We start from the raw sequence: 12,097 nt of genomic DNA, 5'->3' as shown, positions 1-12,097 counted from the left end.
ACACACACACACACACACACACACACACACACACACACACACACACACACACACACACACACACACACACACACACACACACACACACACACAGACACCCACACGCCACGCCCACCTCTCTTCCGCCGCTGCCCCCCCATGACGCCCAGGTGCCGCGCTTGCTGGCGGTCTCGGCCGCCTCGCGCTTCAGGCGAGCCGACGCCTGCGTGTGGCGGGGAGGGGCGGCGCCCAGGGGGTGTGTGTGTGTGTGTGTGTGTGTGTGTGTGTGTGTGTGTGTGTGTGTGTGTGTGTGTGTGTGTGAAATAACGAAACGAAAGGTCAGTGTGTGTGTGTGTGTGTGTGTGTGTGTGTGTGTGTGTGTGTGAAATAACGAAACGAAAGCTCAGTGTGTGTGTGTGTGTGTGTGTGTGTGTGTGTGTGTTGGCTGGGTGGGTGGTTGGGTCCCCTGGGCGGCTCTTCGTCCCCTTGTGCACACATGCCTCTAGCTCAGTTGTCGCTTTGACTCCAACCGCGAAACCGTACTTCAACGGTGAACACCCCCGCCCCCGCCCCCGCCGCATTTCCTGACCCGGACCCTGACCCGGACCCGGACCCTGACGCCCCCACCTGCGCCGCCTGCAGTTTGGCCAGCAGTTCCTCACGCCGCCGGGTGCGCTCGCGGTCGGCACTGCAAGGCGTGGGGTGACGAGGGGTTGGGTTGCGGTGAGGTGGGGTTGGGTTGCCGTGGCGTGGGGCGAGCTATGGCAAGGCAAGCCGGCGGCGACTGCGAGCGGGTGCGCCGCCATTGGGCGTGTGTCGTCGCCTGCCTGGCTGCGGGCGCAGATGCAGTGCGGGCTCTGAGGCACTGCGTCGCGCGTGGCAGCACCAGCTACCTCTCCCCCCTCCCCTCCTCCGCCGCCCCCCCACCATCCTCCCCTCAATCCCCTTTGGGCTGGTATCTACACACACACACACACTCCTCCTCACTCCCCTTCATCCCGCCACTCACGCGATGCGCTCCTTGTCGGTCTTGGGCCGGTCCGCGCCCTCCGCCAGCGCCGCCTCGCTGCGGCCCGCCTCCTCCGCCTCCAGCTCCTCATGCAGCGCCTCCAGCTCGCCCGTCACACGCACCAGCTCGCGAGCCTGAGGACCGCGCGACAGGTAGTCGGAGTTTTAGGATTTAAAACGCGCACATTTGGCATTGATTAAGCTCGATGTCAACTATTGTAGGATAGGTACATGCGTGTGGGCCGCAGCAGCAGCTGACATCCGGCAGCAACGCAAACACACGTGTGGGCGTGTGGGGCCCGACAGGCAAGGTGTCGAGGGGCAGATGCAGGAGGAACCACACACAACCCTTCCCGTTTCCCACCATTCCCCCTCGTTGTCAGAGCATAGGCCGCGCTCTCCTCCTCGCTATTTTGCGTTGAGTTTGGTTCATAATCTGGAACAACACCCCCCCGCCCTCCCACACACTCTTCCCTCCTGACCTCGCTCTGCTGCACGTCCACCGCCGCGGTCATGTCGTCGCGCTGCCGCCGCAGTGCGCCCAGCTCCGCCTCCAGCTCCGTCAGCCGCAGCGCGTCGCGCCGGTCCACACCTGCAGGAGAGAAAGAGAGAGAGAGAGGGCGGAGGCGGGGGTTGCCAGTCATGGTTTTGGAGAAAGGAAGGGTGGGCGGGAGACGGGGGGAGGGGGGTACACGCATTAAGTTTACGCAGTGAAGTCGTAGGGGGGTAGCCATCCATGGGATGGTGTGTATCAAATATGAAGTGAAGTGCCGACGTAGGGGGGAGGGTTCCAAAGATGATTGGAAAAAGCGGTACAGGATGCACTGAAGACTTGGGGGGGGGGTTACATTCATGATTAATTAAGAAGTGAAGTCGTAGGCAGGTACAGTTGCAGCGTAGACGCGTTGTTACCGATGTCCGTGAAGTCCAGCGGCCAGCTCCAGCGCGTAGACCCGCCGAAGGCTGCTGCTGCTGCTCTCCCATTTTGTCTAAAGACTATTCTAAGTAGGTTGATCGTATTGTAGTAACGTCAGTAAGATGATCACGTATAGCTCAGTAGCGCTCGGATGCATATGCGGATGCGAGTGCAACGCGACCGCCGCTGGACTTTCCTATACCCGCCTTGCTTTGTACTCACCTGCGCCGCACCGGATACCGCGCCGCGCATGTACAGAGTGGGGCAGAGGCAGGGGGCGGTCAGGCGCGGCGCAAGTATGACGCGAACAATACCCATCCCCGCGCTGCTAGCTACGTGCAATGGAGTGCCGTGCAAGAAGTAGACCTAAAGTATCGTAAGGCTATATAGGCAGCAATAAAGAATACCCCGGGGGCAGGACGACTAAGCACCAGGGCGGAATTGGTGCATGCATGGGAGTGCAGGGTGCATGCGTAGGGACATGGGGGGCAGAGAGGGGTGGCAGGGGGAGCGGAGGGACAGCAGGCGGGTGTGCGAAAGGTGGGGAGGGCAGGGCAGGGGCGGGGCGTAGGCCGCTTGTTGACAAGAGGGGTGGGCATCACCACACACACCCCTCTCCCCATCTCCTCTCGCCCCTCCTGCCGCACCCACTTGCGCTCCTCCGCAGCAGCTTGCGCTCCGCCTCCAGCTGGCCGATGCGGCGGATGATGCGGTCCAGGACCTGTGAGGGAGGGGGAGTGGGGTTACACGCATTAAGTTGACGCAGTGAAGTCGTAGCCATGTACAAAGGTACACAGTAGTCGTGGGGTGGGGTGAGGTGGGGTGGAGGGGGGTTGCAAGGATGATTGGTTGAGGAGTAGATGGCAAAGTGGTGCGCGGTGGGGGTTACACGCATTAAGTTTACGAAGTGAAGTCGTAGCCAGGTACAAAGGGGGCGGGGTTTGAGGTGGGTGAGGTGGAGTGCGGTGGTGTGGGGTGGGGTGTACCGTATGTGGGTGGCATGAATAGTTAGAGGACGGGTAGGAGCGGACGTGGCGTGGTTACCTCTCAAGCCTTACACCGATCGTGTCAGTGTTTTGCACCTCTCCCCCCATCTCTCTCCCTCCTCCTCTTGTTCCGCCTCCCTCCCTCCTTGCCAAAGCATAGGCAACGCTCTCCTCCTCGCTCCTTTGCATTGGGCTCGGTTCAGTTTTGGCTGGTATCTACAATCCCCGCCTATCTTCCCTCCCTTCCTCCCATCCCTGGCTCCCTCTCCCCCCGCCTCACCGCAGGCCGCTGGTCCAGGTCCAGCTTCACTCTCGCTGCCGCCTCATCCACCAGGTCGATGGCCTGTGGTTGCGAGTGCGCAGGCGAGAGGTGAAGGGGAGGGGGCGGCAGCAGGGGCGTGTCAGGTTCAGCGCGTGTGCCGTGGCGTGTGTGTGCACGACCACTACCCTTTCCCTCCCCGCCAAGCCGCCGGCCCCCTCCCTCTCCCCTCCCTCTCATGTGTCGCTTAGGTTTTAATGTACTATCCCGCCCTCCTTCCTCCTCCCCACCACCCGCCTACTGTACTACTGTTCCTGGCTACGCCTTCACTTCGTATCTAATCATGAATGTAACCCCCCGCCCATACAACCACGCGCACACACCACCCTCACCTTGTCCGGCAGGAAGCGGTCTGCGGTGTAGCGGTGCGACAGCTCCACTGCCGCCACCAGCGCCGCGTCCGTGATGCGCAGCGCGTGGTGCTTCTCGTAGCGAGCCCGCAGGCCGCGCAGGATGGAGATGGCCTCGGGCGGCGTGGGCTGAGCGATGTGCAGCTGCGGGTGCGTGTGCACGTGTGTGTTTGGGGGGAGGGCGGGGAGGTGCGGAGGTGGGCGGGGAGGTGCGGAGGAGGGCGGGGAGGTGGGGGTGATGAGGGCCTCAGGTGGGGCAGTGGACAGCACGAGCACCCGTCATGCGCACCCGCATAACGCAAGATGGTCTACCGTCTACCACTTCCTTAACCAGTCATGAATGTAACCCCACCCCCACGCCCACGCATACACCCACGCCCACACAGTCTTCGTGCCTATGCTCCTCAACACACGCGCCCCCCTCCCCCTGCCCCCGCACCTGCTGAAAGCGGCGCTCCAGGGCGGGGTCCTTCTCGATGAAGCGCCGGAACTTGTCGGGCGTGGTGGCGCCGATGCAGCGCAGCTCGCCGCGAGCCAGCAGCGGCTTGAGCAGCATGGAGGCGTCATTCACGCCGCCGCCCTGTGCAGGGGGCAGGGGGGGGGTTATTCATGATTACTTCTAGATAGTGTGCCAGGGGGGCGGGGGTAGGGGGCGGGGGGAGGTGGGGGAGAGGGAGGGAGGTGGGGGAGGGTTTGGGAGTTCCTCCGTGATGCTCCATGCAAAACGACACGCCAGCAAGGGCAGGCACCGCCGCCGCCCTGAGCAGCCACCAAAGCACCGCGCGCACACCTACAGCCATATATACACACACACACACACACACACACACACACACACACACACACACACACACATGCGCATACAGGTGTGCTCACAACTCTTCCACTTACCACCCCACACACGCAGCACACAGTCTCCTTCTCTCCCCCTCACCCCCTCACCCCCTCACCCCCGCACTCCCCAAACCCCACCAGCCCGCCCCCGCCCCCGCCCCCGCCCCCGCCCCCACCAGCCCGCCCCCACCCCCGCCCCCCGCACACCTGCTGCGCGTTGGGCCCAGTGACGTTGTGTATGTCGTCAATGAACAGGATGCAGCTGCTGGGCGGCGGCTCGGAGGGCGGCGACAGCAGCGGAGCGCCGGGCAGCGGCGGCGGCGGCCCCTTGGGCAGGTCGGACAGCTCCTTGAGCACGGCGGACATGCGCTGCTCGAACTCGCCGGGGAACGTGGCGCCTAGGGTGGGGGTGGGGGTGGGGGGGTTTGTAGGCCCCAGTTCAAACAACTACGAATTGTATGGAGGCTACTCCCCAATCTCACCCCACACACGACCTCCCTCCACTGAACCCCAACCTCCGCTCTTCTGCTCTGTTTTGCATGGGATGGTGGACCCCCCTACATTTACTCACACATGCGCACACACCCCGCCGCTCACCCGCCATCAGCATGCCCAGGTCGAGAGCGATGATGGCCGCACCCTGTGCGTGTGCGTGCGTACGGCACACGTGCAGGGGGGAAGCTCTTGGGATAACAGCAGCACGGTCGGGCGTTTGAAAGCATGTGCACACAGTCACACACACACGCCACCGCTGCCCTCCAGTCGACCCGTTGCCTCTCCAAATGCTGGCGTTGCGACGCTGCACCAGTGCGGCACCCGCCCCACCACCACCCCGCCCACGCCACCCAGCGACTCGCGCCCACCCAGCCCAGCCCACTCTCCCGGCCAGCCCGCCCCGACCCCCTTGTGCTTCCCTGACACGCAAGCCAACACAAGCAGCCCAACCCCCGCCCCCCCCCACCTTGAGCGCGGGCGGGCAGTCGCCGGCTGCGATGCGCTGCGCCAGCCCCTCCACCAGCGCCGTCTTGCCCACGCCGCTCTCGCCCAGCACCACCGGGTTGTTCTTGGTGCGCCGGCACAGCACGTTGAACAGCCTGGGGGTTACATGCAACAAGTTTACGAAGTGAAGTTGTAGCCAGGGGGTGGGGGTGGGGGGGGAGTGGGGTGGGGGGCGGGGGGTAGCCATTTATGCGAACGGTTAGTGGGTGGGTGGGCGTGCGTTCACGGGGACCGAGTTCATATACAGTACGTGGGAGAGGGGATACGCGACGGGTGTGTGTAGGGAAGGGAAATGAGGTGTGTGTGTAGGCTCGAGGGCGTGTGACAATCCCCTCCGCAGCTCACGCCCCACCAACGATACCTCTTGCAGCCACCCGCACACCCAAAGGCCCCCCACAGTACACACGCGCTCTCAGCTGTCTGTCTCCCTCTCTCTCTGGGCGCGCCCTCACTTGCGCAGCTCGTCGGTGCGGCCGATGAGCGGGTCCAGCTGGCGGGCGCGGGCCAGCGCGGTCAGGTCGCGGCCGTAGCGGGACAGAGCCGTGGGCGTGGGCTCGCTGATCTCCTGGGGGAGAGCGGGGGAGAGAGGGAGGGAGGGAGGGGGCAGAGAGGGGAGGAAGTGAGGCGAAAGTGCACGTGTACGTGTGTGTGTGTGTTTGGGGGGGGGGGAAGGGTGGCTGTTCACTGCCGCCCGTGGAACGCTCGCCGCTCCCCCTCGTCTGTGTCCACAGCTGGCCCCTCGCCCCTGAGCCCCCGCCCCCGCTGCCCTCCCCCTTCCATACCCACTCCACTCCCACAGGCCCACCCCACTGCCCCCCACTGTACAGCCCCTCCCCCAAGTGCCCAACCCCACTCCCGCACCCCCACCCCCGCCCCACCCCCCACTCCCCCATCCCCCGCTCTCCCCCTCCTCCTACCCACCATGCCCGCCTCGCCGTGGTTGTACATGACGCGGCTCTTCTTCACGGCCTTGCGCAGGTCATCCTCCGTGAGGCCCTCCGCGCAAGACAGGATCTCGCCGAACCTGTTACAAGAGGCAGTTGGTTGCAAGGATTGGTACAGAGAAGTGTAGCGAAGCGGACAGCAGGCACAGTGGGGTGTGAGGTGTAGGGTAGCGAGGTTGTAGGGGCGGGTGATGAGGCAGCGAGGCGCCGCGCCCGGTGAAGTCAAACGTTTATGCGGCCCGTACTTAAGTCGAACGGACTGCGAGGTGTGCACCGCGCGGGACCCGCCGCCGCCGCCGCGCCAAGCACGCAGTCAGCTCGCCGCCCTCGCCTCACCCCGCCTCACCCCCCCCCCCCGCGCCTCCACCCCCGCTCGTACATGAGCCTTCACGCAATGTTCCTGTATGCCAATCGGTGCGACGTAATCGACCCTACCGCCCCCATCTATTGCATTGGGATCGGTTTAGTTTGGGCTGGTATCTACAACCCCCCAAAACACACACGCCTCCTCCCGCCTCCCACCCTGCGCTCAACCTCCGCCCACCCTCCGCCCACCCCCCAACCACCCCTACGCACCCCATCCCCCAGTTGGATTCGGGACAAGCTGCCCAACCCCTTGGGATTGGAGTGAACTACCCCTCTCCACCCGTCCACCCTGCTCCCCTCTCCCGAACCACCCTCGCGCCAACGGGCTGGCCTATCTCGGGGTCTCGGACTGAACCACAACCCCGGCCCTTCTTCCCCTTTAAACAAAACCCTTTTCCTCACCTGGGGTTCTCCGCCAGCGCCAGCACCATGTGCTCCAGAGTCAACTTGCCCTCGCCGCCCTTTGCTGCCTGCGCCTGCGCCCGGGCCAGCACCGCCTCCACCTCCTTCTTGTTCTTGGCCTGTGGGGGCGACACACAGACGCAGGCGGAGACGCACGCGTGGTGGATATCTCACACGCGTGGCATACATGTGGCATCAGGGGAAGGGAAGCGCGAGACACTGTGTGTGTGTCTGTGTGTCCGTGTATGGGAGCGAGTGTGTGGCACTGCATTAGGCCAGTCGCTGGCAGCCCTGGTGCAGCCCGCAGCGGGCCGGCAGAATAGCTGTAAGAAGCAGCGACAGCGCTGAGGCCGCCGCACCTGCCGCGCTGACTTCCCCACCCCACCCCTTCGTATGCTGCTGTCGTCGCAGTGATGACATTGGTAGTGGCAGTGGTGGACAGTGGCTGTGGACGTCCCACCGCCACCGGCCTGGCGTGCATGCATGGCAGCTTACGTGAAGGCTAGCCTTTCCCGTGTCAGTGACACAACCCCTGTGTGCCTTCTGTACAAGCTTAGAGCCCAAGCCTAAACTTGGGAGTTGGGGAGAAAGTGCAGCATCGGGAACAGCGTGTCTGGGGCAGCGCTGTCTCTGGAACCCCCGTGTCAATCGCCAGGCGCGTCAACCCCATCTACGACCACCCGCCCGGCCGCTATGACTTTCGTAGACTATCCTTGTCCTCAGTGATAATACACCGCTGCAATTGGGTTGCCCGCGCGGGCTGGCTGGGCCCGATCGGCGCCATTAAAACGCCTGCCGATTCTATTTGCGCTCACCTCATCAAATTCCGGCTGCTTCTCCTCCGCCTTTGCCGCAGATCCCGAGGCTGCAGCTGTTGATGCGGCTGCTTGGCTGGAGGAGATCGCGGCCGGGGTGGCGGCCTTCAGCTTGTTTTGGAAGAACCACTCGGCCAACTTGGTGGCAGCGAACAAGCTGACGCCCCATAACAGAAATTTTGCAAACTTCAAAATGACGAGGTCAACAGATGAAACGCCCGGGGCTGCTTGTTGCGCGGCTGTTGTCACTGTGACATCTTGCAAGTCGTCCATCTTTAGCAGCGATATTGCAAGATTATGTTGCTATCATTACAGAGTCAGAACTTCGCGTATCTGGCTGGCGGAAGGAAAGGGGTAACGAGAAACTGAGACTGCAATCGCGAAATCGGTCCGTCCATCGCCTACAGTGTACTTTGACACAGCCTTCTACAGTATATGCAAGAGTTATGTACCAATAGTATATGAAGATAGCAGACCTCTCAGCGACATGCAGAGCGCAATAGAAGAAGCGGGGAAATGCATCAAGCGCCAGAAAACATGCGCTTCCAAGGGCGAGGCCACTGTGAGCCAATTGATAGCCATGGTTGACTCCGCGAAACGAGAGCTCGAAAGCGGGAAAGCATCGGACCCGGAAGCCACGCTGGCGCAGCTGCACAAAGCGATAGAGGAGGCGGGGCTGCTAAAGGAGCTGAACTCGAGCACCAAGGAGTTCCACACGTCCATCGCCAAGCTCGGAAAGGTGCGTGTCGGGCGAGAGAGCAACGCAGAGACGTTGGCGACGGGCCCAGGCCGCAGCTAGGGTTTCGGGAGGCAATCCGGCCTGCAAGGGGAAAAGGCCGTGGGGAGAGGCGGGACGACTGCTTTGCGAAGGGTCCAGCGGGGCAGGAGGTGGGAGGGAGATAGGGGAAGGGGGGCAAGGACAGACCTGGTGCACGGGCACGACGGCTTGGCCCGGCGCTCACCTCGCCAGCCGGTAATGCGGTCCGTGCATGTGCAGGTAGGCACACATACTGGCACGCATGTGACGTGTCGGCGCGCATGCAGCGCCCCCACCACAGCATCGCTACGCAATCCGCGCCACCACTCACTATCAGCATGCAGCACCAAACCATACCCAAAACACCCAACCAACCAAACCGCCCCGCACTCAACAGGCCCTGGAAAAGGCGTTCGACATGGATGCAGACATCTGCCGCGCGCTGCGGCCCGCGCCGCTGCCGCCCGCCGCCGCCGCCGCCGACCCGGCCGCCGCCGCGGCCGCCGCCGCCGCGGCAGCGGAGCTGCGTGGCGGCGGCGACCCCGCGCTGCTAGCTCGCGTGATTGCGGAGCACTTGTACCGGGAGGGGCGGTTCGCGCTGGGGGACGCCCTGGCGGCGGAGGCGGGGCTGATGGACGCGGAGGGGCTGCGGGCGCCGTACTGCGACATGCACACGGTGCTGGAGCAGGTGTGGGGTTGGGTGGGAGCGTGGGGGGGGGGGGACGAGCGGGGCACGAGGGGGGGAGGAGGGCCACGTGGGGTCTGAATCTATGGCTGCCGGGGGGCGAGGGCGGGGACGGGGCCCGGGCTTTCTTGCCCCATGGGCCATGGCCCCATGGCAGGCACGTGCCGTGCCAGCCTGTGCACGGGGGAGCCCAGCCGCCCAGCCTTGATGCGCCACGCGCCATGACCCGTGCCCTCCCCCGCTTGCCGGTGTCTCCTCGGCTCCCTCGCTACTCTCCTCGGACTCCCTCGCTACTCTCCTCGGACTCCCTCGCTAACCCCGCGCACCCTTGGTGGTGGCGATGTCCTGCTGCAGATCCGCGCCCGCAACCTGGAGCCGGCGCTGCAGTGGGCGGTGGCGCACCGCCAGCAGCTGGCGGGGCTGGCGCCGCCGGGGGCAGCAGCGGCGGCGGCGGCGGCGGCAGCAGGAGGAGGCGGAGCCGAGGGGGTGGGGCCGTCGTCATTCGAGTTCCGGCTACACGCGCTGAACTTCATTCACACGCTGCAATCCAAAGGTACGCCGTGTGCAAGGGCGGTGGCAGGGGGGGGGGCTGCAGGAGGCTGCAGGGGGGCTGCAGCGGGACGCAGCAGTGCTGCGCGTGTGCCTGGGGACCGGTGGTGGCGGTGGTGTCGTGATCGGGTTGGTGGCGGTGGTGGCGGTGGTGGTGATGGCGGATGGGTTGTTATTGGTGGTGGTGCTGGCGGCGGCGACGGTGGTGATGGCGGGTGATGGCGTGCGGTGGTGGGGCCAGCGATGTGGATGGGGCGATGTGCCAATGTGCTGAGGGCCGGCGCGTCGTGCCCGCACCGGGTGGAGGGAGCAGCAGGCTGACATGTGATGCGCCGCCGTGCGCCCTTATCGGCCTTCCGGTTATCAGCCCCCTGGCTAGCTGCACTGCCTTTGACGATGCCTTACCCCGTCACCTTGTCTGCCTAGCTCACCTCTTCACACCTCCTCACACCCCTCCGCCCCCCCCTTACGCCTTCACTTCTTAAATAATCATGAATGGACCCCCGCTCACCCAACACGCCCGCAGGCCGCGCCGCCGCGCTGTCGTACGCCAAGGCGCACCTGGGCCCGCACGCGGCTCGCGGCCACATGCCCGACATACAGCGCCTCATGGGCTGCCTGCTGTTCGTGGGGGCGGGGGCGGGAGGCGGCGGAGGCGGAGGCGGCAAAGAGCAGGTGGGGAGTCTGGGGTGGGATGCGCGCAGCCGGGATTGGGGCTGGGAAACAGGGAGGGGCTTGCGGTGCTTGGCCGGGCATAGCTCCCGCTTCAGGCCCGGGGCTCCTGATGCTGCCGCCGCCATGCCACTCTGCCGCATGGCCAACGCACTCGTGGGAGTGCCGTAGTGCCCTGGAATGCCGAAGCACCGCAGTGCCCTGGACGGCTGAATGCCGACGCCGCCTCCCCACCGGCACACACGCAGGAGCCTGCGGCTGCGGAGTCCCCTCGCGCCCCCGGCCCCGGCTGCGCCCCCTACAACCCCTACACTGACCTGCTGTCCCCGGGCGCCTGGGATGCGGCGGCGCGGGAGTTCGGCAAGCAGGCGTGCAGCCTCATGGGGCAGGTGCGGGCGTGCGGGAGTACGGGTGTGTGTGGGGGGTGGGTTGGGTGGGGTGGGGGGGCGGTTGCAAGGATGTTTGGAAAAGCGGGGGTTTAGGTTACTCCAGACCCAACTAAGCCAGGGGGCAGGCCGGGCCGGGGGCGTCTAGGAACGACGGAGTGGATTACAGGGGCGTGTGTGGTCCAGTAGCGTGTTACTTCGCGCGCCTCGCGCGCCGCGGCTCAGCGCCCGCCGCTTATGCCCCCGCCCCAACAGCCCGCCAGGCCGCCACCCCTCTCTTGGGCCCTCGGCTTCGCGTAGCTTGGAATTGGAACAGACTACCCTACCCGCACGTGCTATTCTCCTTGTGCTCTTTTAACACACATGTTATGTTTCCCTTGAACACCCGCGGCGCCCAGGCCTCCGCAACACACACACACACACACACACGCACACACACACACACACAAACACAAACACAAACACATACACACACACACACACACACACACATGCCCCGCACCCGCAGGTCGCGTGCCTTCAAGTGCCCCTACTGCCCTATGGAGTGCCGCCAGGAGTCACTGCGGCCCGTCACCTTCCCAGGCATCGACTGAGGGGTGGGACTGTGGGCAGAGCGGGAGCCAGGGCAGGAGCCAGGGCAGGAGCCGGAGGTGGACGCTACACTGAGCCGTTCCGGGGCCGTTGCGAGGCGCTGACCGCGAAGCCAGCGGAGCCCAGTGGTCCGCCGCAGCAGACGAGTGTGGACGTGGGCGGGAACGGTGTAGGGTAATCATGTGCTCACCGTCTAGGCAGAGCAGGCGGGCCGTTTAGCTGGATGTCTGATGGGACAGTGGTAAGGCACAGGGGTAAGGCAAGTTGGCGGAGGCCCGTAGGGTGCAGCTGATTCCCATACCGTTTAGCTGGATGCTCATCTTCTTGGAAGGTCTCTGGAAGGCGAAGGCTCCTCAAGCAGCCATTGATACTGTATGGGTACTGCTGCTAGTGAAGGCTCAGTGACTGAACTCGAGAGGCCGACCAACATCACATAGAAGCACCGGTGGAGCACAGGGTTGACTGCAATTCCTTGTGGAACATCGGTGCCCCTGCCAAGCTGCACCCACGGATCATGTTGCTGAGCTGCCGAACTCGAA

The 12,097-nt window shown here is 64.6% G+C and overlaps 2 protein-coding genes across 4 annotated transcripts in view; one reads left to right on the top strand and one right to left on the bottom strand.

The window, feature by feature from the left end:
* Nucleotides 1–8,277, bottom strand: part of CHLRE_11g467575v5 (uncharacterized protein) — a 14,533-nt gene extending 6,256 nt beyond the window's left edge. Inside the window, exons 1-16 of one of the 2 annotated variants that reach the window (XM_043067325.1) lie at nucleotides 7,919–8,277; nucleotides 7,104–7,222; nucleotides 6,313–6,415; nucleotides 5,844–5,956; nucleotides 5,354–5,486; nucleotides 4,990–5,032; nucleotides 4,600–4,790; nucleotides 3,998–4,138; nucleotides 3,541–3,702; nucleotides 3,170–3,232; nucleotides 2,555–2,624; nucleotides 1,900–1,959; nucleotides 1,470–1,579; nucleotides 989–1,122; nucleotides 607–667; nucleotides 116–202 (exon numbers count right to left, since the gene is read on the bottom strand). In XM_043067325.1, coding sequence (XP_042919326.1) covers nucleotides 116–202; nucleotides 607–667; nucleotides 989–1,122; nucleotides 1,470–1,579; nucleotides 1,900–1,959; nucleotides 2,555–2,624; nucleotides 3,170–3,232; nucleotides 3,541–3,702; nucleotides 3,998–4,138; nucleotides 4,600–4,790; nucleotides 4,990–5,032; nucleotides 5,354–5,486; nucleotides 5,844–5,956; nucleotides 6,313–6,415; nucleotides 7,104–7,222; nucleotides 7,919–8,191 — 1,863 coding nt within the window. In that variant the 5' untranslated portion in view covers nucleotides 8,192–8,277. The remainder of the gene's footprint in view (nucleotides 1–115; nucleotides 203–606; nucleotides 668–988; nucleotides 1,123–1,469; nucleotides 1,580–1,899; nucleotides 1,960–2,554; nucleotides 2,625–3,169; nucleotides 3,233–3,540; nucleotides 3,703–3,997; nucleotides 4,139–4,599; nucleotides 4,791–4,989; nucleotides 5,033–5,353; nucleotides 5,487–5,843; nucleotides 5,957–6,312; nucleotides 6,416–7,103; nucleotides 7,223–7,918) is intronic. The other variant, XM_043067326.1, reaches the window with a different exon arrangement.
* A 100-nt stretch (nucleotides 8,278–8,377) lies between these two features.
* Nucleotides 8,378–12,097, top strand: part of CHLRE_11g467574v5 (uncharacterized protein) — a 6,576-nt gene continuing 2,856 nt past the window's right edge. Inside the window, exons 1-6 of one of the 2 annotated variants that reach the window (XM_043067324.1) lie at nucleotides 8,378–8,657; nucleotides 9,073–9,363; nucleotides 9,715–9,913; nucleotides 10,436–10,584; nucleotides 10,830–10,966; nucleotides 11,476–12,097. In XM_043067324.1, coding sequence (XP_042919323.1) covers nucleotides 8,499–8,657; nucleotides 9,073–9,363; nucleotides 9,715–9,913; nucleotides 10,436–10,584; nucleotides 10,830–10,966; nucleotides 11,476–11,560 — 1,020 coding nt within the window. In that variant the 5' untranslated portion in view covers nucleotides 8,378–8,498 and the 3' untranslated portion in view covers nucleotides 11,561–12,097. Of the gene's footprint in view, nucleotides 8,658–9,072; nucleotides 9,364–9,714; nucleotides 9,914–10,435; nucleotides 10,585–10,829; nucleotides 10,971–11,475 lie in introns of both variants that reach the window. The other variant, XM_043067323.1, reaches the window with a different exon arrangement.

Source organism: Chlamydomonas reinhardtii, chromosome 11, assembly GCF_000002595.2.
Source record: "Chlamydomonas reinhardtii strain CC-503 cw92 mt+ chromosome 11, whole genome shotgun sequence".
Classification (NCBI taxonomy): domain Eukaryota; kingdom Viridiplantae; phylum Chlorophyta; class Chlorophyceae; order Chlamydomonadales; family Chlamydomonadaceae; genus Chlamydomonas; species Chlamydomonas reinhardtii.
Note: the sequence above shows the minus strand (reverse complement) of the source record. Positions and strands in the feature narration are given on the sequence as shown.